This window comes from Micromys minutus (genome assembly GCF_963924665.1).
Source record: "Micromys minutus genome assembly, chromosome: 6".
NCBI classification, from domain to species: domain Eukaryota; kingdom Metazoa; phylum Chordata; class Mammalia; order Rodentia; family Muridae; genus Micromys; species Micromys minutus.
The window spans coordinates 55,947,006-55,974,121 of NC_137975.1; the positions used below are offsets into that span (position 1 = coordinate 55,947,006).

The following is a 27,116-nucleotide window of genomic DNA, read 5'->3' on the forward strand; positions in this document are numbered from 1 at the left end:
ACTCTCCCAGCAAAGGCTCAGGGAACTTCCAGGAAGAGGACAGAGAATGTAAGGGCTGGTAGCTGGGAAAAAGCTAAGAAATGCTGATGTTGAACCTGACATGGCTGTCGTACATATCAACTCATAGCAGTTATGGTTGTCTGAACAAAACTAAAGCCATCACAACTACAGCCTAGACAGGGACACACCCTGCTGAGGGAGGGGAAGTTACTCTCCTTTGAGGACATGGAGATGGGTTGCTCATGCCCTAGTGGATGGCCACACTCTCATGGAATACGGGAAACATTAATTCAACTTGGAGAATTATTAATAGCTAACAGTCAGAAAAGGACCTGAAGGTGGCTGGTAGATGGAATGGGGCACAATCTAGAGTTGGAGGAAGGAGGTAGCTGATACGTGTGGTCAGCACACATTGCATAAGTGCATAGAACTTTCAAACAGTAGAAAGCATTCTCTAAAACAGAAGCTACACAAGTTCCTTGAGTAGAAATCAGGATGCAGTAGGCTAGAGAGCTAAAACAGAGGAAGACGATCCAGATTTCCCCGATAGAGAGAAGCCTGGGAAAATGTGAGGATGAGACTGAAAGACAAACAAGAGAAAAAGGGAGATGGCAGAGAGCAGAGAAATGGGAGCGGGAGGGAGAAAGGCCCCAGAGCAAGAGGGAGTTGTAGGCTGATTAAAGAGCACAGGAAGAGACTGGCCAGTAAGGATCAGTAAAGATCAGTAAGGTCTTTCTTGGAGCCTGGAAGACAAACTGAGAGGGGATGGATAGATGTGCAATTCTGGAACCCCAAAGAACAAATCTGAGCAGATAGGCCAACAAGGCTTGCCAATGCTATGTGTATACCTGAGGCCACACTGCAAGAAAAAAGGAAAAACTTTGTCCCAGAACCGGTGTTGTGATGTGGGCATCCACTTTATAAACTCCTGAGGTGGGTGTGGAAAAGGACAAGAAACAAGTTATTCCATGTATCCAAAAATCTTTACGCAAGTATCTGAGTCTACCACAGTGTAGACAGAAACATAGAATGCAAATGACATAACAGGAGGTCTAAATGTTTCTGTCCCCAGGCATCTGTTGTTTTATAAAGACCTGAACTGCGAGCAGGTTGATCTTTAGAGAGAATTATAATCAGATAGTAGCCGAAAGGTTACCATGATACAGCTAAATTATCTCTGCCTGTCACAGGTTAAAGAACATTTAAATTCTGGAAGTTCACATCAGCTTTTTTTTTTCAGATAACAAATCTTAAGTACCTTCCTATATTCATTCAATTAGTGATGTTGGGCCTTGATAAAGCTGTGGAGAGAAACTTTCCAACTATCATTCAAATCATATCTAAAAAGGTGGTCATAAATATTTTAAAACCCAAGTGAACTAATAAGACCTAGACCCATTAAGGATAAGATCTTTTACAACAAATTAAATAAAACAATTTATTGAAGTCTGGACTCCAGATAAGCTAGATTTACTGGCTGACCTTTTATTCATTTAAGGAACAAAATTAGCTCTAATTGCATTAGAATGGAATTCAGTAAATTTTCCTCAGTCCTCTAATGTGGCATCCCTGTAAGGACTGCTGTAATTGTTTACAAGCAAGATGGAAATGCTTTGATTGTAATCTTTCCACTTGTTTTACTGGGCCATAAAAGCATTTCCCCAAAGCCAAAGCTGGATGTTCTGACAGCGGACTAGTTTTTCTCTTAAATATATGTACTACATTTTTGGTGTTTGTGAGCAAACTACAATGCTCCAGAGGAAGAAATTAAATTTAGACTTCATCATAATCCTAGGTTGGTGAAAAGAAGAGTAATGTAACACATGAAGGCCAGAGCTTTCTGGAAAAACAAAAAGCAAAAACCAAAGACCTACAAAACAATTGATGATTCAAATAAACAGCCATCTAACTGCCTTTTTGTGATGAGGGAGCTGAGACGACCTGGGAGCACAGAGAAGACAGGATCTCACAGGCCTGTCAGTCACTTGGCAGCCAGGAAAGCCACCAGTCACAATGCTTAGCATCAAAAAGAGGTACAGGCATAGATGTGCAGCTTGGTTTTCATGTGGGTCCTGAACAAGTGGAGCAGCGGCTATCCCAAAATCAGTTGTCTATCCATGGGAAATGCTCTTCTAGCTGAGCTGCCTTGTCTGGCCTCAGTGGGAGAGGAAGCGCCTAGCTTCACAGACTTAAAATGCCAGGGGGATAGTTGAGGGTGGGGGGCACCAGCACAGAGGAGAAGGGGTGGGGGGATGGAGGGAAGGATTGTAGGAGGGGGTGACTAGGAGGGGTACTGTAAGATGTAAAGTGAATAAAAAAATAAATTAAAAAAGGTCATTTTAATGTTGCAGACAGTCTTTTAAAAAATTGAAGCTGCATTTACAAAATGTGAATATGGTCAGTCTTAAAGCTTTGTTTTGTCATTGTTTCTGTTAGTTACCTTAAAGCCTGGGAAATATCTAGGGAATGGTTCCATTTCCATATAAGTTCACTAGAGAAGGGCAAAAGAAAGATAACTCATGGTACCTCAATTAAGAATCAAAATCAAAACCAAACAATTTTGTTTCTGTTTTTTTGTGAAAGGGGAAAATATGAAATTAGAAAACCAGAGGCCTTCTGTGCCTGAAGGGCCATGCTGTACAATGGCTATGGTCCTGCCCTTCTCTCATGACCACAGAGGGCATCTGTTCCCCTCACCTGCCTGCCCGCCCTTGTCCCATGTTCTGGTGAGAACTCATCTTACTTCTGGAGTCCCCCTCTGCCCACTGCTGACAAGGCTTTGCTACATAAGACAGGTTGGCCTCAAACTTGCAGTAATCCTCCTGCCTCAGCTCTCTAGTGCAAGGAATTACAAACATATCTACCATACATACTGTCCCTAGCTACATTTTAAAACAGAAGGATGTTTATTTTCCTTGAAAGTCTTGTTAAACGGTTATTTTTTAATTTCTTTATGGTTCTATTTCTCTTGTCAAAAGTTTGGCAACACAGGGACAAGTATCTAGACTTATTTTATGTTTTAAAGTATCCAACCTTCTGTTTTCTGACCTGTAAGCTTCAGTGTATGGAACTAATTGAGAAACTACAACTATCACATAAATCCCCACTTATGCAAACCTGTCGCAAACCCGGTGAAGCATAAACAAGAATGCATCAAATTTTCAGCATCTTTGTCAGGAGGGGGACAGAGAAGGAAGAAACTCTCAGGAGTGGAGAAATTGACCAGTCACTATTGGAAACCAAAATATGAGCAGAATGAAATCTCCAGTAGTGAAACAGCCCCCAGTATCTCAAACCCAACCAGAAAACTGGGTGAAGCCTCTGAAACAGAACACCCCATGCAACCCCTGCAAACTCTCAGAGGGAACAGTGTTCTCACTGAGAGCAGACATTGTGTCTAACAGGCAGAGGATTGAGGGAGGGAGGGGTAAGGAAGGAGGTTTGTGAATTCCCCATCATGAGCCTCTCTGGGGAAGTGTGGCCTAGCAGATGGAAAAGGGTGAAGGCGCAGAGCTGGGGCACATGCCCACAGTCCCAGTTCAGGACCAGCCTAGGCTACTTAGAGAGAGCGTATGTGGGAGTGGGTGGGAGGTGTAAGATACTTCCTCCTGCATCTGTGACAGCACAGGCTTCAGAAGCACATTTGAAAAATGCAAGGGAAGAATGGTTATTCTCCATCAGCAGTTACCCTCAAAGTTTGTACACATTTATATTACGTTTTTATTACCTTTCCTAGAAGGCTTAGCTGAATTTTGAATTATATAAATATTCAGATGTTTAAACTTAGAAAACTTGCAGGCACTATTCTGTCATGTTTCTTTCTTGACAATTTTGTTTGTTTTTTGAGACAAGGTCTCACTTTATAGCTCTGACTGGCCTCTGGCCTGAATTTGCTATGAAGACCAGGCTAGCATCAAATTTATAGAAACCCACCTGCTGCTCCCTCCCAGAGTGCTGGGATTAAAGGTATGTACATCACACACAGCTTCCCTAGCAAACTGTCATGTTACTTTGCTCTGTGTTCTTCAGGAAGAGGACCAGGGGGATGCCATCAGTTAGCCACCCCTTCTAAAATTGCCCAAAATAACGCAGGCCATCAAATAGCAAGGTCAGGGTGACAAACACAGGACAGCTGTGCTGTCCTGAGTCCCATGGATTCCTTGTCACGTCTGCAGGAGAAACCCCAGGATCCTGACCAGTAGGCTCCTGGGCAAGCTGAAAGCCCAGCATGATGGTGAGCCTACGGACTTCAGCAGTGCCCCTGAATGCATGGCTTCCTCAATCACACAGCAGAGACTGCGGGGAGCTCTGGGGTCTTGGAGAAGCTGCCCTGGGTTTTAACAGTCAGGAAGGGTACTGGTGTCCTAGAACCCTCTACAACAGTTTTATGGGTCGGAGGACCAAGGAAAACAAACCACTGCTGCCTTGCTATGGGGAGCACTAACAGAGAACAGAGGACCCTCTCTAACCACAAAGTACTTTTGTGGATCAAGGGCAGAAGACCTAAGTTCTTCAAGACTTAGAAGCTAAATATTGCCTTAAAGATCTTCCGATGAAGAGGGTATAATTTGAACCTTGTAAATCTTTTTCTTTCTCTTATAATTTCAAAAGACTTGGTACTTCAGTAATAAACAACCCTCCTCCCCAACACATAGATAGAAGGAAAACAGATTCTCTTGGTTTCACCTTAAAAGAGGATTAGCTCACCCCAGGTGCATGCAGACAGTGAGCGAACACATACTGCTAAGACTGTACTTTCCCCTTGCTGTAGCCAGGAAACAAGATATGTTCAGGGAAGCTCCTCATGTGTGCCCACGAAAGAGGGCTACAACTTGAATGTCACCCACTACTCTCATGGCATAACACTATTTTTAGCTTTTAATTAAACATTGTATGTGTATGGGCATATGGGTACAGACCCTCTGGACCAGGAGCTACAGGTGACTGTGAAGAACTGAACTCTGGTCATTTGCAGGAGCAGCAAACGCTCTTAAGTGCTGAACCATCACCACAGCCCCACAGACTCTTTTACGTTATTTCGGTCATTTAAAACCAAAAAAAAACCATTCTTAGTTTATAGGTCATACAAAAGCAAGCCATAGGCTGGCTATGGCTCGTCGGCCACAGTTTACTAAGCTCTGACTTAGTCCTTCCCATCCCCCCAAAATATTTATTACATTTCTATTTATATGGGATTCTATTTGACTTGAGCCCCTCCCTCTGATTTTAATCTCACATGCCATGTGTTACACTTAACGTTTGTGTCCAGTGCCCGGCCGGCTCTGCTGCTTTGGTGAAATCATGACTGCTCATGCACCGGGCAGTGTTCTCCAGGCATGTATAGCTGCATGCCATGAGGCACTGCGCTTCCCAGGGTGACCTGTCTAGAGCTCAGGCTATTCGAATTCCCTCAAGCTGGACATTTTGTTCCAGAGTAATAGGATCCAGTCCTTCATCTTCCTATCTCGCAGGAATATGAATGATTTATTGAAAGGTGAAAACAGAACAGACAGCCAACAGAATTGCCAACGGGTGCTTCAGGGCAGAGAGATGAATGGAACCAGCAATGCCTTTTAAAATCTTATTCTCCAAAGGGAAGAAGCCAAGCTTCTGTGTGGGAGTTAAGACTGGTACTGACAAGCTATGGAGGAAATAGGAACTAAACAGGAATTGGTAAAAGTATCTCTTGAATGATGAACAAGGGCATTTCATCCCCTTAGAGAAATGAGACAGGATACCGAATTTCCAAGGAGAAGTTGTTTCCTGGAGCTTGTGCATGCTAAGAAAGTGCTGCTGCTGAGCTAGAACCTGGCTCAGTCATCTTCCTAAGTAAGCTCAAGACAATTGCAGTCGTTTTGAAGTTTTTCTGTTTGTCAGCAGTGAGACCCCCTTCCACCTAGGTGTGTACTAGCACAACGGAGAGTGATGTGGACATCAGTCAGAGAATGTAGGGAGACCAAGAACCACCTGGACTCTGTCCTTCAGCTCTTCCTTTCTGAGAGACGATGTTGGCCTCTATCTTACCCATCATAATCCCGAGGGACTCTTTACTGAAGGACAGTTAGCATCGCGTATATAGAATTCACAGGCTCTACGATGAAGCGAACTGATAACAGTGGTGTGCACTGTAAACCCTGTCAAAGGCCCAGGGCTGGGGAGGTCACAGGCCATGGGTGGTGGGGGTTTCTGATGTTTTACTAAGCCGACTGTTGTCAGAAGGCCTTGTAAATATCTGTGTTTATAGCCATGGGTTAGTGCTGCTCTGCTAGGTCTTAGAAACAAATGGGTAACAGAGGTGCCTATTAACACAGCAAAGCAGAGGCCGGCCAGCTCTTCCAGAATCTTCCATAGTACCCGTGGCTCCTCCCTGCACTCTTCATCTAGCCCCTACCCTAAACCTCTCCCTCCCAGGGGCCAGGCGTCTGCTTCCCTTCCTTCAGCCTGATGCCTACATGACTCAACTATGCTGGCTAAGCAGGTCCCTGTCTCCTGACCAGGCGTAGCCTCTCCTGCTCAGACGTCGGTTTATTCGGAGGCCATGTTCAGCATGGACTTCTCCCTCTGTCTGCTTTCTCCCCGTCTAAAATAAAAGTCTTCCCTACACTTTGGGAGTAGGCATGTCCTCAGCCTTTTATTTCATTTCTTCATCCTCTCTCAACCTTGGCCAGAGGTAGCACTCAGTGTAGCAACTTATAACTCATCCAAATGCTGAGAAGTGACAGGGCCCCAAGTGAGACACTGACATCACACGTGTCCCTCCCCGCCAAGGCTTATGGAGCACGGTGGAAGAAGTGGAGAGAGGGCATTAGAGCTGTACAGTGCGGGCTGTGAAAGACTCTGTGGGTGCGAGGAGCTCAGAGCAGGTGGATCACTGAATTCCTGCCAGCATTCCAGGACGAAGAGGAGGGCCCATAGGGCTCTGTCAGAGCTGAGAAGCCACTGTCAGTTTACTCTGAGGTGTTGATTTTTTTTTTTTTTTTTTTTTTTTTGGTGTGGGTAAGGCAGCTGCTTTTGCTCCTGTGTATGACCCCAAGCCCATGCACAAGAAAGCAGCCATACCTCCGTGGGTTACTTAAAGGAAACGAGAAAAGAATGAGGACGTGAAGGTGGGAGGTGGGCTGGGCTCTGAGGAAGTGTGATGGGACTGGGCTGCATGTGATCAAATTGCATTTCATATGTGTATCAGACTGTCACAGAATAAGAATAAGGAAAATTTCAATCAAAAAGCACAACTTCTCGTTTTTTGTCTTGTTTTGGTTCTTGAGATAGGGCCCTGCTATTGCAGACCAGGCTGGCTTGGACTCCTTGGCTATCCTGCTTCATTCTAAGTGCCTGAGTCCTAGACAGACAGTACCATCATGCCCAGTAAGCACTGCACTCTTTACTCAGTACATATATTTTAAGTCTTCCTCCCAATTTCATGCTGAGCTTGAGTGAAAACTCAATGTCCACATGCTTTCTCTCTAGTGTCTGACTGTTTTCAAAGCAAAGTGCTCCACTTTCACATTTACTGGAGAAAAAGTAAAATAAAAAAATAATAAACTCATGAGTTCCACTGATAAGCCACAGAGTGTGCTCTTCAGAGCAAGTATTTCAACATGACTTACAAGAGAGATTGATATTTGGGAGTCTGAGAATACTGTAGATTTTAACACTTCCTCAGAGGATGAATGAAAGACAACAATTTCCTTTTAAGAAAACCGGGCCTTTCTGCAGGCACCCGTACATATGTGGTGTACACTCATACAGGCAAAATACACATACAATTTACAAACAATATTAGAAAAAGAAAGATGGCCCGATAAGATGATTTGTGAAGATTCCCATAAATGGTAAGCCTGAGATTTACATTCCTCATTTTCTCTCAAGAGACAATGGCTGGGCCTCTAGCTGTCAGCCACACACCCTTTCCCCAAGTCAGCAGACGTCCTTTGACAAAGCACAGAGCACCTCAATCTTTATTCTGTCCCAGTGACAGATGATGTGCTCTTGAGGTCTAACACAGCATCCGTGTTTGTGAAACGTGGCGGTTAGCCCACTCACTACACGATCTCTTATTTTTCAGATAGCCAGGACCTCAGATAATCTGCAGTAATACTGCCATATATTAATCTTTAAACAAGAGAAGGTAGGGGTAGAGAGCGTGGAATCCTGTATGTTAAGCAAAGATAAACGCATTTACCCAGATGAAGAACAGACTGTGTTCATACCTGGAGCTCTGGCAGAGTCCTAATATATTTGGCCAGCATGGAGAAGTTAGGTCTTAACAATTCCCAAAGTTCATACTTACATCTTGTCTTGGCCAGCGCCAACTCGAAGCGTCAACCTGGGGATAACTGGACTTGGGGCTGGGATGACGGGCTCCACTTTTATCTGTGGAAATTAGTACATTTGTTAGGAAAAAAAATTCTCCAGAAAATATCTCTCGTCTCTTACTTCCTCACCCCACAGACCCAATAAAGCCACTTAAAATGCTGGATAGTGAGACATGGCTAGTATGTGTTCTGTGTGTAGATGTGAGTGTGAGAGGCAGAGGCAGAATGGTGTCTGGACCTTTCCTGAAGACTTCTCTCTCACGGAAACAGAAATTCATCAATTTGAAGGGTAGGGTATTCCAGTGTCTGTCTTGCCTGCCCCCAGTGTTGGCACTCAAGATGCTACTGGTTATCTGCCTTTTCTTGGGTTCTGGGCATCTAACCGTAGATCTTTATGGTTGGAGCATATCAACTAAGCCTTTCCAGCTCCATCCCATGCTTTCAATAACTGAATGATACTTGGCACACAACACGGTCTACGGTTGTTTCTAGCTTATTGGTTTGTGTTCATTTCTTTGGTTTTATTGCTTTGTTTTATACACAAACACATTCACACACACAAAGTGATATCATAGCATCTGAAAGGTATTTACATGACCACCAGATCTATTGGTAATGCAGTTACAGACCACTGTGAGCCACAATGTGGGTGCTGAGAAGTAAATCTGAGTCCCCTGGAATAGCAGCTAGTGCTCTAACCATTGAACATTCGCTAGAGCCCCATAACTGCCAGACTGAACGTAACCAAACAGGCTGCCGTAAGATCTTCCCCATACAGCAGCATTCACTTACAGGTCTTGATGAATACAAAACTCACTGTAAATTTGTTTCATCATATCTGGAAGCTAAGTACTCAGTATAATTATAGCACTAAGTAGTTCCATTCTGGCTCACAGTAAGAAAAACTGGAATCTGTGTGTGTGTGTTGCCACACTTTCTCATTTTAGAAAGGATTTATGCTGAAGGTAATGACTCTTAAAAAAGTTGAGGACTTCACAATTATTTGAGAAAGAAAATGTACATTACACGGTCTCTTGACATTTGGGATCTTATGGTAAAATAAGTGTTTTGAATAAACAACTAGACAAAATTTATTTTTATCCAAATAAACTCCCAGATTCTTATCTTTGTCAGGGGCAACTGACTAGTCAGGAAGTTTTGGGTGGGAAAGTTCTGTGTCGTGTGGGGCTGTCCCGAGTACTGACAGGTGTTAGTGTGTCTTGGAACACCACAAGCCTGTATGTCATTGTCAACCCCGACATCTATCTACACAGACTGAACTACAGATGTGTAGCCCAAGAAAGAAACAGTAATGACAGCATGTAGGGGCTGTATGGAAAATGGATATATAAAGTACTGTTCAGTGCATTACATCATTCAAGTATTTGTATACGGATATATTGTGTGTGTGTGTGCGTGCGTGTGTGTGTGTGTGTGTGTGTGCGCGCGCGCGCGTGCGTGAGCACATATCTCTGCAGTTCATTTACAAACCTATCATCACATAAGTCTGTCTGACTATTCATGTAGGTGAACACCACAAGGCATGTAGGGCACACTCAATAAACATCTGCTGAATTACTTCTCTGCCAGAATCAACTTAAATCCAGCCTCCTGAGCATTTGGTGAAAGTAGGGGACATCTAGAAAACTTGTGACTTATGGATGCCTTTAATATTAGTTTATTTGGATGTCTACTTCATTCAAATACTACTGAAGCCATGTGCTTTGTTTACTGTTCTTTCTAAATGTTTACCACAGTGACATGTAAATGCTTAAAAAAACATTTAAATCCTGAATATGAAGCAAAGATTCCAAACCACCACTTCTTGCAAGATCCTCCCATGAGGATTTCTTTTTTATTTTTGCTTAGCAGAAAGGTATAAATACTGAGGTTGGAGGTAGGTGAACTCCTTTATTTCCCATGAGTGCAGGAAATCCTCAGGCCCTAAGTCCATCTCTTCTAGTCTTCTGGAACCTTCTCCCTTCCATACCATAATTTACAGAACATCAAGCCTCTTGGCTCCAAAAATTATTCTCATTAAACTTACTTTTTAAAAAAAGATTTATTTCATGTATGTGAGTACACTGTCACTGTCTTCAGACACACCAGGGCATCAGATCCCATTACAGATGGTTGTGAGCCACCATGTGGCTGGTGAGAATTGAACTCAGGACCTCCGGAAGGTCCTTAACCATTTCTCCATTAAACTGTTAAATGTGCTAAATTCTTATCTTTAAAAAATTATCTTCTCTTTGTCCTCTGGCTAACAACATTTTGTTATTCTCTTTCTTGTCTGTTTCTTCATTTTTTATTCATTCTGCTAGAGACAGGGTCTCACTACACAGTCCGTGGCTGGCTAGAACTCAACACGGACACCATATTGGTTTCAAACTCAGATCTGTTCTCCTCTGCCTCCCTAGTGCTGGAATAAAACACCTGCACTACCTCACTTGACAGAACTTATATTTTAAAAACAAAGCTGTTCCACTCTACCATAAATAAAGTTTCTGCTTTACTAATTGTTAAATTTTGCACTGTGTTTAGGCTGTTTCTTTTCTTTGAGACAACTGTAACTTAGACTTATCCATGGAATTTAAGGAATAACGTGAACACCATCCAACTGATCTTCACGACTCCACAGTGCAGGTATGAAGGGCAGATTCTCCCCGTATAACAACGAATCAGAAACAATCCGAAGTCGGCTTGGGGTTGCAAACTTAGTAAGTGGATCATGCAGATTCAAGCTCCTGGCGTGGGACTTGGCCATGCTTTGGGTCTCGGTATGTGCATACCCTGCATAGAACTGTTCACTCTCTTTGCCAGGGCATCTTCTACTAACTCATGAGCACTTGTGTCAGGCCTAGGCTGGCTGTAAGGCATTTTCCTCTATGGAAGGCTAGAGAATTTATGTGAGCTTGAGATTAACTTTGGTTTTACCTTTATTCAGCTAAACAGCTGGATTTTTATCATGAATTATCCGACAAGTGACATGAACCAAAATGTGGACTACTCATGACTTACTCCAAAGTTAAATGAAGCCGAGCACAGTGATGGATGCCTTTGATCCTAGCACTCGGGAGGCAGGGGAATATGGATCTCTATGGGTTCAAGGTTAGCATGGTCTACACAGAAAGTTTTACGAAAGCCAGGGATGCAGAGAAAAACCTTGTCTCAAAAACAAAATAAACAAAGTCAGTTCAATGATGTGTACAAAAATGCAAATGTACAGATTCAGAATGGTATGAATGTTTCTTAAACCAAGAGGCATCCACCATCTGATAGGATTTTGCTACCTTAGCTTGAAGTTCATCTGTAACCACGATACTCAACTTTGCCTACACAGACACCTCTAGTAATAAAAGAAGGAACTATTAACTACACTAGGAAGCAGACATAAACCAGGGTTATCTCATGCTGCTAGGACAATGGAAACTCTACCTATAAGGCAGTTAAATACTTTCAGTCAAAAAGTTAACTCATGTTAATCTTGAAAAGCAGTCTGGAAGTACAGAGAAAGAGGAGTAAGACCACTCTGTTCAAGGAAAAGAGATGAATAAAGATGCTAATGCTATACAGGAAGCAAAATTTCTATAAACGTCCTCCCTGAATTTGCACGTTAACTCTATATGAATGCTTATCAAAATAAAATAAAGACAGAGATTCTAACTTCAAATTAAAAACAATTTCTGTCCCGAACTTTCCTGAAAACAACAAACCGGATGATAACAGCGACTGATTACTTAAACAATACAATGGACTTCATCTTTTAATGGCACAGAGCCACATCCTGGACCAAGAGGAGCGTCTAAGGGTTAAAAGAAAAGAACAGCATTTTGGAGTAATGTTGCGAATGGGGCGAGCAGAGAGCATTTACAGTGGATTACTAAGCTTCCCAACTCACCAAAGAGGGAAAGTCCGGCAATATAAGACTCCTTTGTAGCTAAGTAAAAATACATTGTCAGTGGATTTGTCCAGTTTTATGTATAAGCAATACCCCTTCACCTGAGCTAACACTGGTAGTCATATAAGCCCCTTATTGCCATGTGCTGCAGTTTTTTTGCTAATCTTCAAGGATTTAGCTTCTTTGCCACATACCTCAGGGCACCAACTGATAAAGCCCTAACTCTCCATTTTTCCAGGACACCAGCAGTGCGGCCTTGCAAAAAATGAAAATCGCTCAAGAGATTTAAAGGGGAAATTTATTTTTTAAAATCCTGACTTGAAGCAAAGAGGTGGATTTTTAAAAAGCTTATCTCTAAAGAATCAGTTTAAATTTAAATTCTATCTTGGAACTCTTTCATGCGTTCCAGCTTTAAAGTTTATCTTTTGACAGGGACTTTCTACAAAGGTAATGGGCAGCTTTGTCAATTTAATCTGTCCAAGTTTATTTATTTATTTTTTAATGTTAAACTCCTTTCATTAAAAAAAAAAAAAAAAAAAAAAAAAGAGCAAAGAGCCTCTAGCATGTATGCGCACTAGCCTGGGTAAGCCAGGCTAGCAGGAACTAGTCCCGATGTCCACCTGTGCAGGTGTGTTAGAGACCCCCTGCAATACTCCGGACAGAAAGCCACATGGGACCACTTAGCATTCTTGGTGCTCATGGTGGTTGGTAACCCCTTTGTAGTCCTTCAATTAAGCTCTTTACATGAGTTCCTTTTTGAAACAGGCTAACAAAATACCCATCAGCTGTTTGAAACATTCAGAAGACAGTCTGTGGAGGCTGGGCTGTGGTCCAATGGAATGAGTGGTGTCCAGTGTAGACAGCAAGCGCCTATCCAAGCCCATTCATAGGAGGAGCCCTTGGAGTGCATTCATAGGAAGATGGGGCAGCCTTTAGTAGCTGTATACAAATTCAAGCACACTCACCTAAATGCTTACATTCCCGCCTTCAAGGAAGAAGAGGCAGTGCTGAGAAACGGACATTTCCCCCATTTTACTGCATTACTTTGTTTACTGCAAACCCTTCATTTCACTAGTTCTGTATGACAAGCAATGAGGAAAGACTAGAAACACAACCATGCTGTTTTAAATAGAAGAAAAGAAGTGTTGTCAAAGAGAAAAAAGTAAGGCTGATTCTCTGTTGTATTAAGCTGTCTAAATGAGCCAATGGTGATTTGCAGGCAGATACTAAAGGGCTTGAGGACAAATGAAAGAGTCATTAGAATGTCTCATAGTTCTGATTACTAAAGTAAGCAGGCTCTCAGCTCATCACTTTCCTGTTTTAATATATGAACTTAGACAAGAGCTCATAAGGTTTCTTCAAGGACTAACACTTCACCAGCCCTTTTGGTCACCTTACTCCGGATGTCAGCCCTTCTGGCCACTTCACCCCTAATCAGCCTTTCTAACCCGTCCTGTTCAGTAGCATCCTGTGTCCTGGACAAGCCAGAGCGGAGAGGGACTAATGTGAGTAGGCTGTTTGAGTAGCAAGGACACATGATGTGGCTGGATGGGACTAGCCATGTCAGTCTCCCCTCACTGGGGCAGCATGTCACTCAGACCTCTCAGTGCAGAGTCAGCGCTGTCAAAGCTACACAGCAGTTAGGAGAATTAACTCATGGGGTAGCCTGGGGTAGGTCATCACACAAATATACTCTTAGGTGAGAGTGCTAGTATCGCTCCTATTCAGGTTAGCCCATTCATAATAGCCAGTGTCAGCTCAAATAAGACAATTTATTAGTCAGGTCAAAGTTTGGGGGAATTCTTTTTAAAGTCTGTAAGTTTTTCAGCATAAATCTATTTTAATTATCCACGAATGCTCAAAATTGCTAGTTATTTGTAAGGACATTCTAAACTGTCAGTCATCTACACATTTTAAATCACAAAAAACAGTGTTTGCTCAGCATTTTCTTTGCGGGATGGCTTTCATGGTGAGTATTCTTACCGAAGGTAGGAAACAAACATTCTTTTCTTTGTTTGCTTGTTTTGAGACAAGGTCTCAAGTATCCCAATCTGGCTTCAAATAGACTGGAGGAAGCAAGCATGATCTGGATTCTCTAATCCTCCTGCCTCTACCTACTGACTGCTAAGACTAAAGGCAAGGGCTGCAGAGCCTAATGGATGCAGTGGAGTGGAGCCAGAGCTTCGAATACTAGGCACGTGCTCTAACAACTGAGCTACAGCCCTGCCTGCTAAGCTGTTTTTAAACAGAGTGGTGCTGTCTCTTCCCAATGTGAGGTGAGGCGAGGCAGAGACAGGAAAAAGGAAGCAAAGCCTACCCCAAAAGATCCTGATGGTGAGGCAGTGGTAGGGCTGGGATACCTACCAGAAAATCGCCAAAACCCAGCTTCCAGAAACTGCTGTGGGCCTAGGTTGTGCCTGTCTGACTACAGATGGTAACGTAGCCCTGAGTGACACTGCTGTCAGGACTCTACTCAAGTCTGACACACGGAAATACAAGACTATGTACGCCTCAGTCTGATGCTGATGGTTCTGCTTATAGGTAGAGCTACAGGCATAGTTCGTGACAGAAAGCTTACTTAGGTACATAAGGGGCCTGGATCCAAACCCCAGCGTCATGTACATGCATACACACGCATACACGAGATTGTGAACACAGCTGTCTAGTCTCACCATCATAAGTAACAAGGTGCTTTCTTTTTCATCATCATTTTTTTCTATGAAACACACTTAAAATACTATAAATAGATTGTAGTTAAGGTAATTCTTCACATGACTCAGTTTGAAATAATCAAGCCTTGTAACACGCATGCTCGTGAACAGAAATATGCAATCATTACGAATTTATGTATGTATATATATATGTATGTATGTATGTATGCATGTATGTATGTATTTGCCTTGTGTATATGTGTGGGTCAGCATGTACCATGGCATGTGTGGAGGTCAGAGAGCCAGCTTGTGGGAAGTAGGATCTCTCCTTTTACCATGTGGGTTTGCAGTCAGGATGGCAGGTTTGGCAGCTAGTGCCTTTACCTACTGGACCATCTTGCTGCCCCATTTAGCTTACTTCTACTGTCTTCTGATCACATTTAAGGACATCTGTGGCACACACAGTTCCTTTTGATGACTTGTGGTAGGAATGTAGAGAAGCTTTACTGTTTACCGGCCTTTAATCTGTATTCCTTATTAATGCTGTCCACAGGTGACACCAGCTCTTCCCCTCCTCTGTTTCTACACCTTTACAGTGTAGTTCAAAATGAATATTACTATTCCTGTAACCATTTTCATTACTCAGATAAATTTACTGCACACATGCCATGCATGTTCCTATATACATGTATAACAGTCTTATTTTCATATAAGGCAGGATTTGAACTCAAGTCCATCTCTACAGTTCTATTTCTTATTTTTAAAATTCTTATAAGGTAAGTGATTTTGATAAATGTTTACATTTTGTCATTTCTCCAATCTATAACCTATCAAAAATAACACAGGCTTGAACCTTCTACCAGGTGACAGTCTGTCTAGCTACTGGGAAGAGTCTCTGTCTGAGGGGCTTTTCTTCTCCAGAGTCAGGTAGACCCTGAGCAAAGGCACAGGCATGGCCTGCCTGATGTTAACAGCTTCACTGGATGGGGCTTCATTAAGATTCATAATGGCTGCTCAACAATGCCTGGCTTCCCAAATTCAAGGTGGTGCCAGATACAATGGCACTATGTTGGAATGGCTAGGAGTTAGCTCGTTACTCTAGGTACATGGCACGGAAAAGACTAATTACAACTAGTAAATGTCTCCGTGAAAATACTTCCGAATTTGAAGACTATCTGTGCAATAAGGGACTTGGCTCTTGTGAATGTGACTGGCCACTGGGAAAGGCCAGTCTCCTGGCTGTCTCTTGTTCCCCAGTGTTGATAATACCTGCTGGATCTTGTTACAGGTATGTCAGAAGGGGAAAAAAATGTGTGAAGGTGCTTCAAAACCCGACAAGTATCATATTAAGATAACACAATAATAAAATGACACATGACTGTAAAGACAAGTAAGTTATGCTGGAGAGATGGTTCAGTGGTTAAGGCCCACAAACTGACTGCACTTCAGAGGACCTGAGGTCAGTTCCCAGTTTACAACTATTTGACTCTAGCTCCAGGGAATCAAACATCCTCTTGTGGACACATACAAACGTACTAATACAAATAAAATAAAATAAATCTTTTAAAATCAGATACATTACAGAGTTGGTGTCCTATTGGTAAGTTAATGGTGTCTCATTAATTTGTCAGTGTCCAATTATTGACATTATTTTCATTTCATTTCTTTACTCATGGAAAAGGGCAAGGGGTCTAAACAAATTAGTAGTAAGGCAGAAAAAAAATGTGGCTGTTGCCAGCCAAGTTAGCTTTTCCAGGTAAGACTTAAGCTAAAAACATTGTAACATTATTGGTACTGTATTTGCTGTTACGTAGAACAGAGTTCATTATGTGGAAAGAAACTGGTGGTGTTCTATTGTGGCCAAGAGCAGACAAAGAAGATCCAGTGTGAGTAGGAGGCCCCGAAGCTCTACAGATGGTCCTGAGTACCAAGTGAATGTCTGCAACCATCTTAAGACCAAGAGGAAGAGCAGAGCTGCCCAAACAGAGCTCACAACTTGTGTCCATGGGTCATAGCCCCTGACTCTTACAACACTGCAGAACTGACTAACATCCCTGTTGTTTACACGGACTCCATGAGTCTGCTTTCCTGACATGACAGACAAGATCTCTGTATATGGAATTACTTTCTGACTACTGGCTGAATCATCACATTAGCCCAGGAGTTCCGATCTTCACATGAGAAATAGAAATAAGAGAAGCTGCTCAAGCCCTACATGCAGCCTCTGCCCTCAGAAAACGGCAGAGTGGATCTCCAAAAGGAGACAAAAGCCATTGGCCCTTGTTGGCTTCCTGTTTCCTTCCAGAAGGAACATGGGCTTACATGTCGGAGAAAAATAGATGCTTTCAGGTACCCCAACATTAGGACAAGACCTGTAGTAGAAGACTTGACACTGAACAAAAATATCATTCACTTCAGTGTCACTGTGTGTGTGTGTGTGTGTGTGTTTTCAATGGGAGAGATCAGCTTAATGAACACAGAGTTTACAGCTTTTGATTAGGTTCCTCTGAAACTATGCATGTTTAGCATCTAGTACGTATAGGGCTTAGTTAGAGAACTAAATTTAATCTTTGTAACCACATTACAAAGAAATGCCACTTAACTGTCCCTCGATTTACATCCAAGACACAGACATAACTCCTGGCTTTGTTCACCTGCATTTTGCACTAGGACTCTGTTTAGACAGTGCTGAAAATGATACCCCGCTTACTTTCTCATGTTTGTGTTTCTCCTTTTCTTTCTCTCTCTTCTCTCTCTCCCTTTTCTCCTTCTCCCTTTCCCTCTCTTTCTTCTCCTTTTCCTTCTCCTTCTCTTTTTTCTTTTTCTTCTCCTTTTTGTCCTTTTTCCTTTCTTTCTCCTTGGGCTTCTCTTTTTCCTCAAACAGTTTTTCCGGGAGCATTGGAGAAAAGGCGGGCAGCATGGCCGGGACCCTCACCGCTGAAGGACTGAACAAAGGAAGCGTCATTTCTTTTGGGGGCAGCACGAGCTGCGCTGGAGGAGCCTTTATCTTGTCTTCTCTGCTTTTTTCTTTAAGCCTTTCCTTCTCCCTCCTATCTTTCTCCCGCTTGCCTCTTTCTCGATCTCTCTTCTTGTCCTTATGCTTTTCTCGCTCTCTCCTCACAATTCCATCTTTCAATCGCACTTTCGCATCAATGTCTTCAAATTCTTTGATTTTGAACTTATAGGGATCAGAATCTTCATCTTTCATCAACTCTTTCCATGGGTACTTAACTTCCTTTCCAGCATCCTTCTCCTTCTCCCTCTCTCTCATTTTATCCTTCTCTTTGCTTCTTTCCTTGTTTCTCTCTCTCTCCCTCTCTCTGTCTCGCTGCTTTTCTTTCTTTTTCAACTTAGTCTTCAGTTCTTTTTTCAACTTCTTCTTTACGTCCACAGATGAAGGCAGCTTGGCTTTCTCCTCATACCCCTTGTGGAGAGGTTCTGGAGTTGGAGGAGAAATGGAGGGAGAAGAGATATAGGGGAAGGTGGGAGGCATGGTAGAAGGGGTTCCCAGCTTTGCCTTCCGTACCACCTCATCAATAGAGGCATCCATTGTCCACGAGTTATCCGAACTTGAGGTTCCGCCAGAAAGAGGCAGAGGAGTAGCTAGAGACTTGGTGAAGTTATTAGAGGAAGTGGAAGCTTTTGGAGTGGCACACTCTGATCCTGAAATCCTCTTAGGACTTGTAAAAGTGTCTCCTTCGGATTCTGACCCGGAAGAAAACTCGAAAGGGTCTGGCTCCCGCTCCGCACAGGCACGTGCGATCACAGCATCGATGGAGTCATCGATGGTCTTGTCTGTCACCACACCCTTTTTCAGCTGCATTTCAATGTTCAGTTTCCCAATGTCCGGGGGAGTCTGTGTTGGTTTCACTGGGATGGTCTCTTTAACAGTTTTTTCAACCATCATAGCTGAAGGGGTCCTATTTGGTGTTTCAGGCCTGACAGGGGGTTGGGAAACATGAGTTACAATCTTGGGGCTCTTAGGACTCTTGGGGCTCTTAGAACGGCCAGGTGATTTCTTTTCTTTGGGGATGGTTTTTGGTGACCGAATAGGACTTCCAAGCCTTGCTGGTGATAGGGTAGCCTTGGGTGATTTAGTTTTCTGACCTGGAGAGCTAGCTTTAGTCTTTGTTTTCGGTGTAAATGACTTTGTTTCTAATGGCTTTGCAATTGGTAACTGTGACTTTGCAAATGGAGCCAGCATAGGGGGCTCTGGTGATGGAGGAGCCAGATCAGTACTGTCCTGGACGTGCACAGGAGAAAGCATCGGTGGGATCTTCTGTGGATTTATTGAGCTGAGAGGTTCTCGTGCTTCTAACAACACAACATCTACGGAGTCTCCTTTAGTGCTCAGGAGTCGTGGGCGCTTCATGGTAGGCATTTCTTCCACTTCAGGACTGTCCAGTGGCCTCTTACCCAAGAAGTTCTCATCATTGATGACTTCCTCCTCCTCCAATTCATCATCTTCTTCCAAGGGCACCTGCATGGCTTCTGCTGAGGTGCCCCCATCAGTGGGCACCTGCTCCTCTTCCTCCTCTGCAAAGAGAGAAAAGAACATCATTACAATGGACAGAACAAATAGAACCTAGTGTTCAAACACCACGTCTTGGAAGGAACAAATGGAGTCTACATAACGTAAAGCAATGAGTTTTCCCAGGTCTTCCTGGAAAAGGGTCAGCATCCTTTTAAAAGTGGCAACGAGGAGGACCAGCATCCTAAAGCTATTTCCTAATCTGAGAGAATATTGACTTCCCATTTCTGTACTCTTTTCACTCCTTCCAGCACTTACACAGCCAAACCACGTGCAACCACAGAACAATGGGATCAGGGCAGAGGGACCATCTCCTAAAATGGCTGTCAGCTTTGCTACCTAGTCTAATAACCCTGTCCTGCCCCAAAACTGTACAAAGTGACTGGCAGACTTCTCAATGATATCTCAGTAAAAGAAGCCAGTTCTAGGTAAGTGTTTCATACTCAGGCCGCTCCAGAAGTCACAGAAGCCGCATCCTTTCCTGCAGGGTAAGAATCTGGCAGAAGTTAGCAATGAGACAACTGTTTCTGTGAGAAGTTACTCCTAACAAAGATTTGTTATAACTGTTATCAGCACTGTCCTTTAATGTAGGATACCATGTCAGAACTCTACACGTCTAAGAGAGAAAAAGAAGACACCAATCCATCTACCCTCCCACCAAAGAAGACCTATTAAGAACCCTAATTAAGACAGGGTAGGAATCCTCAAAAAAATTTAAATGTCTGGGTAAATGTTCATGGCTGCTAACAATGTAGTTTTCATATTGAACTCCACCCAGTTCCACAGAGAACACAGAGGAACTTTTCTTCTGCCAAACAGTTTCCCACTGTGTGCTGACACAGTAGGGTCTTAACAGGGCCTAAAGACCCCCATGTTAGGGGATGACCCTGACTTCCTGTTTTGGGAGGTGGTGGGAACTTTATGAAGTGGGGCCCATGGGAGGGTTTTAAGTCATGGGGGAGTGCCCTCTAAAGAAGTGTGGTCTCTTAAGTCCCTTCATTCTCTGCTTTTGTTTCATGGGTCATGAGGTCAGTAGGTTTGCTCTGCCATGTGCTCCTACCATGACATAGTGCTCTGCCACAGGCTGAAAGCAACAGTCGCCCAATCCAGAGAAACCTCTAATATCGTGAGCAAAACTAAGCTTCTCTTTTCTGTTCCTTCCTGAGGCATTTGCGACAGTGGTAGGAAGCTGACTGACACATCTGGAAAGCTTTTGCAGCAGCATTACAAGAGGAAATAATGGGAAGCAATATGGATGACTGAGCACAAGGTCTCTTAAATTACACAAAAGGAAAACGCATAAACAGCAGCAATGTCCATCTTTTTAAAATCACAAATGTTGAGGAGGGCAGGACAGTACAAACTTCACTGTGATTTTTCCTTCGTTGACAACATAAATAATCACCAGTCCCTACATTTCTCTGAGGAATAATGAAAAAAACATGCTGCCCTACCAAACTTCTCAAACAAAAACTATACAAGGCAATAAGGTCTGAACACACCACAAGGATTTGGGGATGTTAATTCTAAGCTATGATAAATATTGACTTAGAACAAAATATCGTTTTAACTAGAACAGTAAATGCCTTTAAAGAAACACTGTAATCTAAAAAGCTAGTAGACATTAGGAAAAAGAGGAAATTGTTTGCACATGGCATGAAAGCTTTTTATCTCATTAACTGCACAGATGCATGCAACTCTTAACTTCAGTGGCGTGTTCTCAAACTAGGCAGAAAACACACTTCTATTTTTAAACTTTAACTAAAAGGACAATAAAATGCTACCCACATATATTTCCCCCAAATTAAATATATTTAAAGCTACATTACTTTGGTGGAATCTTTTTAAATTTTAGATTGGTTCTTGTTAGGTTGCCTAGACTGGCCTCAAACTAGTAATCTTCTGCTTTAGCCTTCTAAGTTACAGCGTTAGGGGTGTGGTAATATTACTTTTATCAGCAGAATTATTTATTTTCCAGTAAAGACTACCTTCACATTTGTTTGGGTCTTAGATGTACTTCTCTTCACAAGTTCCCAGAAGTGACTCAATTATCTGCCATGTGTCACTGTAAGTAAGTAGTACAAGGTCAGATGAGCAAGCCCCAGTCTCTGACCTTCAGAATCACTGGACAGACAGCGAGTGGAGCTAGAAATACCGACTAGAAATGGAACCATGCTGAAAACGAAGCTGGGCTTTCCCATGGCCACAACTGAACTCAGCAGAGCCCATTTAATCTCCCCAAGACCCATTCATCTGAGGAAGAGAAGCATAGCCCCTAAGCCCCAACAAGGGTAAACATCATAACTACTAAGGGCATCTCTACTCATAGTTGACTATGTATAAGGAATGACCTGAAGGGCAGACCACACCATCCTGATCCTACATGGGCCACTGAAAACTCAGAATGGTGCTTTGAACTCTAGATACTTCATTATGGCTTTGGGGAAAGATTGTGGCTTTAAACTGTAGCTATCAAAATATTTGAAAGACAAAGAAGCTAACAAAAGCTGTGAGCCTACTTTGGGGAGTCAAGAGGACAGAGAAGATGGCCCACAGTTGAAATCTTATGGACAGCGATGGTTAAAGGGGTTTGGAACATGGGTGCAGCTAGAAGATCAGCCTCAGGGGAGGCGCTGGTGCAGGGAGGGAGCCTGGGGGAAAAGGTACAGTGACAGTCAAACTAACTGTAATCCATCTCAACAGTTTATCCTTAGTCTGAGACGAAACATTTTTAATTACAACTATATTGCCAAACACAATATTTTTAAACTGTCCTGTCTGTAATTGAATCAAAATCAGAACCCTTTTAACACTTAACATGTACAAGTGGGTATGCATTTTTAAAAAATAAACCTACTTACTTAAAAAAATTACTAATGAAGACAAGACAATTAGGCAATGACAATTCATAGAGTACAGCCGATCAATGCCACAATAAATTAGCAATAGTGAGGATGTGTTATGAATACCTACACACTGACCTGTAGAAAAGCCTCATTCCACTTACATTCTGCACAATAAAAAACTAAAATGTGATATAAGCAAGCCAACCTGAAATGACACCTAGCATTATAAATGGCCTAATCTATATGTTAATACTGTTGTATCACATAACTGCAGCAAGACCAAGATAACAATATGACTTTGGGGTTTCTATGGCTACATCCTGGCTAACGGGCCTGAAAGCACTGGCTGCTGACACCACACAGCTTTCCGAGCACTTCTTTTTGGTTATTTATGATATGATTTATGATAACGACAACATCTCCTATTTTCTTTCCTCCTCAGATACAATAAATTGCTATCGTTAATCACTTTTCTCTGTTCAGCTAGGATTACAATAGTATAATAGGCCCAGCTATGGTAATATTGTGGATTTTTTACAAGAAATAAATACAAGTAGATTTCTTCAGACAATGTCAGCATCTCTAATATTTTAATCATCTTCCTTTAAGTCTTTCAGAATACATTTTGCTACAACTAAGATCCCATATTCAGAATGTAAGGCCTTGATGTGAATCAAATTTATAATCAAGCATCACATACTCCAACACTCACCACTGTCACAATTTACTTACTTCTCACACAGGAAGGCTGCCCACAGGGCACAGTTTTTCCAAGACAAAAAATGGCAGTTGTTTCTTCTGGATTCATAGAGGCTGTTTTACTGCCATTCCCCAGCCTTACAAGACAAACTAGCTCTTCACCTATCAGAGAGAAACTAGTGGAGAAAGAACACCATCTTGCAGTCACACAGACATGGAGCAAAGCCTTTGCCCATCGCTGGCTGTGTGGCCTCCTCATCTTTCTGAACTACTTCCTTTTCTGACAATCTATGCTCAAAAAAGTAACACCCATGCAGCTTTTGAGTAACAGTAAAACAAAGTACAGAGAAACACAAGACGATCTTGGCCCAAGGCCAGCAGACGGCTCAGCAGGTAAAAAGCTTGACATGCAAGCTCGACAACCTGGAGTCTCCTGGAACTCGGAGGAGGAGAAAATCAACTCCAGGAAGCTTCTCTCTTCCATCAATAACAAGTAAAATAATCTTTAGGAACAGAACCCAGTCAAGTTCATAAACTCAGCTGTAAGAAACAAGAGAGGTTCTTCCCCTCTACAAACACATCAATGGCCAACACAATGCTAATCAATACAGAAGCCTATTTGAGTCTGGGTGGCCATCTGACTTGCACAGCTGGTTAGGGGTTAAGGGTGACAGATGTGACATAAATAGAGACTTGGAAACCACTGTCACCCTGGAGCTAGCTAGCCTCTTGCCTGGTGAATGATGAGAACAGCAGAGCCTAGGGCACTAGCCAAAGCCTCAGAAAAGGAAGGGAGGCCACAGATCACCAGCTGACCACAATTGTTTGAGTTAGCCTAGCTAGCCACATCCAGCAGAATTCCACAGTTCCACCAACCTGGCCTAATTAGCAAACTGCAACATTGTGAGCAATAGAGTTGCTGTTTGAATACACTAAGTTTTCGGGTTCAATCCAGCAACATTTTGACTACATGTTTGTACTTCTATGCATCCTCAGCTCACAGTACCAACATGTTAGTACCGCCTTAACATAAATAGTTAGTTGTCATCACTTCTATAATCTGCTGTAAGGACTGTTCCTATGGCACACACAGAATCCAGTTCCTGCGAATCTCTGGTCACACTTTCATCAAATGATCAGTGTATAATCTTGTCTTTTGTGCTTACCTTGCCTTCCCCTCCCTTTGCTGCCATTACCTCCTCCTCCTCTTCACTTTCCTGCAGGCTGGGACTCACCGACATTCTCCTCCTTTAGTCCTGAGTGACGCATACAGAAGCCTATCTAGCTACATGCAGTTCATTTACGGATCTGACTTAAAACATACTGGTGAGTAAGCCTGCACCCTCAACAGCAGTATAACCCGGGCTTCACAGAAGCTTATTCCACTTAGACATATTTTCTGTAAGGCATGTCACAGCCTCTGTATTAAGGACAGCAGGGAGCAAGGAGAGCGCCATTAGACGAACAAGACTTTGCAGAGAACATGCAAAGACACTTGTTCAGTGAAAGCAGAAAGGAGGTCTAAACAGTCCAGAACCAGAGTGACGGGTAAGTCAATATTTAAAATCAATTAATTTATTATTTTAAGTGTATGGTGTTTTAGCAGTCTTTATGTCTGTGCACCACAAGACTACAGACCGTTGTACACACTCACATAGGTACTGGGAATCAGTCCTGGGTCCTCTGGAAGAGTATTCTTAGCTACTGAGCCATCTCTTCAGCCCCAATACATAATTTGTGTGTGTGTGGGGGTCATTTTGCACATGTACTCTGATTACCTTGGAATGTAATTGAGTACTCTGGGGTTAAAAGTGGCTGTATTGAGTCGGCAAATCCATGAAAACAATTTGCAAGTAAAGATCAACTCCTTGTTGTATGAATATGACTTCATTAGTGCAAAGTGCTGTATAGATTTAAACAAAAGCAAATTATTCAAAAGCAATCACATTTCCCATAGAAAGAAATAATATGACTGGTACACTTTTTCTGTTACTATGAGAAAGCAACTCCAACAAAAGCAACTTAAGGGAGGGAGGCTTTATTTCAGTGTACAGTTCCAGGTCAGTCATCATGATGGGGAAGGCAAGGCAGCTGGAGCTTGCAGCAGCTGGTCACTCAGCAGAGTGATGAATGCGGGCGTGCTCCCGCTTAGCTCACCTTCTCCATTCTGCTTGGAGAATGGTAGGGTCCACAGTGGGGGGGGTCTGCCTGTGGTAATCAACACAATCGAGATAGGCAAGTCTAGAAGCCCATCTCCTAGGAGACTGCAGGTTCTATCTAGTTGAAAATTAAAATTAAAGCCAACCATCACACACTTAATGGTGACATACCTGGATTAGATGTTTCTCCAAATTCAAACAGAGAAACATTTTAGATTAAGTCACAGAATATTCATGCAGAGTAGTCTGCTCAAGTCACATGAGAAAAAAAATGTTTTTTTTTTTTTTTTTTTTCAAATTCTGGAACATAGTGAGGTCTTTTATGTTCTGTTTTTCTCCTGAAGGAACACTCGTTTCTCAGCTCAGCCTGCTTCTCTCTCTCATCGTCTTTTCATGGTATTTTACAAACACAGTAAGACTGGAAAAATAACTACAACTGTCTGATCATTGATGTCATTCCTGTCTATTTTCCAACTAAGACTCAGAGTCACTATCAGTCATTAACTATGATAATGGCTCCAACTGGTCCCAAATGATGTTGGTCAAACTTCTTTCTCAACCCTACCATGGTTCACAACTAATAAGTGTTCAGGAGAAACCAGAATTTTGGTTTTGAGGTTTGATCTTTTCCAAGCAAGTAATCTGTGTAAGAGACTTGCTATTTAAAGCCAAGAATAAAAAATCCAAGGGTTCTGTTCTCACAGATTTACTAAGAGAGAAAAGGTAACAAACACCAAGGCTAATTCACAGTGATTAAGAGCTAGGAAGCCAATAAAATAGGACGATGTGTGTGGAAAGGGACAGGTTTGTGACAGAATCACCAAAGAAGTGATACCAGTGCTGTTACAGACAAAGTAAAATGTGACCCTGGGTGATGCTTGAACAGATACGCCAGGGAAGAAAGACAGAGGGTAAAAGTCACGCTATGGTGCCAGAGTGTCAGCATTGGCTGGGGCCTGCGTAGAAAGGAAGAAGCTACCCAGAGATTGCTTCCAGCCTACAGGGAGCCTTGGGCAGCATTAGCAGTGCACTGTCACTGGAGGAAGGGAAAACAGCCAGGATAAGGGCAGAGAAAACTGCAGGCAAATCTTCAAGTGCTCACTTCTCTGTGAACAAGAGAAACTATCAGATAAGACACTCAAACCTACCTATGTTAAAGTCTCCACAATGTGAGCTGATTGGTCAGACTGGACAATCACAGCCAGCTGTAAATCTGTTATTAGATGATATTACATAGACACAAAGTCACTAAGCAAGCACGAGGAACTGTCAGCTACCACAATTGACACGAGCTGACCTAAGTTCATGAACTTGACTACAGAGGCCAGAAGTCAGAGGCCAGAGGCTAGAGCACCTCAGAATCCCCCTAGGAGGAAGGCTGCTTATCTCCAGGACTACATCTCCTTCCCTTTGAACAGCTATCACAGGACAGAAGTAAAGCCACACCTACGCTGATGCTGTCTGCCACATCTTCACAATGCACTCACTCACGTATGCAATGTCTGCACAGCACCTGAGCCCAACACTGTCTCAACGACCTTGACAAAATTCGGAGGGGAAAAAAACCCCCCAAGACCTGGGCTTTAAAGTTATTTTAAAATTAACTGTGAATAATTGTCCCATATTATGAGTTTCTTGATTAATTGCTTAAGATAAGGTCTCTTTTCCTCTGTGGCCTCCAGGGCTTCCTCTAGTTCCCACAATCACTTTGTCTCTTCCTTCTAAGCCCTGGAAGGCTAAGAGAAAAATCAGAGATATACCAGTTCCATCACTTGAGGATTAGCTGAAAGATAGCCCTCTGAATTCCACCCCAGACCACTATGTGAGTAATTATTCAGTAACTACCACTCATCAAGAGAGAACTCACTGTTTTCTGGGGCTCATAAGAAAAGTCACAAACACTACATCCTTTAACCCTCCAGTTGACATGCTGGCTACATAAGAAAAGGAAGCACTCATTTTTACTGCATTTTTCTTTTCTGGTATTTTTTTCTAAACAAAAATCGAAAGCTAA

The 27,116-nt window shown here is 42.6% G+C and overlaps 1 protein-coding gene across 1 annotated transcript in view; it reads right to left on the minus strand.

Moving 5' to 3' along the window:
* Nucleotides 1–27,116, minus strand: part of TAF3 (TATA-box binding protein associated factor 3) — a 144,950-nt gene that overhangs the window by 18,114 nt on the left and 99,720 nt on the right. Inside the window, exons 3-4 of the mRNA XM_080917822.1 lie at nucleotides 17,578–19,403; nucleotides 8,291–8,373 (exon numbers count right to left, since the gene is read on the minus strand). Of these exons, the coding sequence (XP_080773948.1) occupies nucleotides 8,291–8,373; nucleotides 17,578–19,403 (1,909 nt within the window). The remainder of the gene's footprint in view (nucleotides 1–8,290; nucleotides 8,374–17,577; nucleotides 19,404–27,116) is intronic.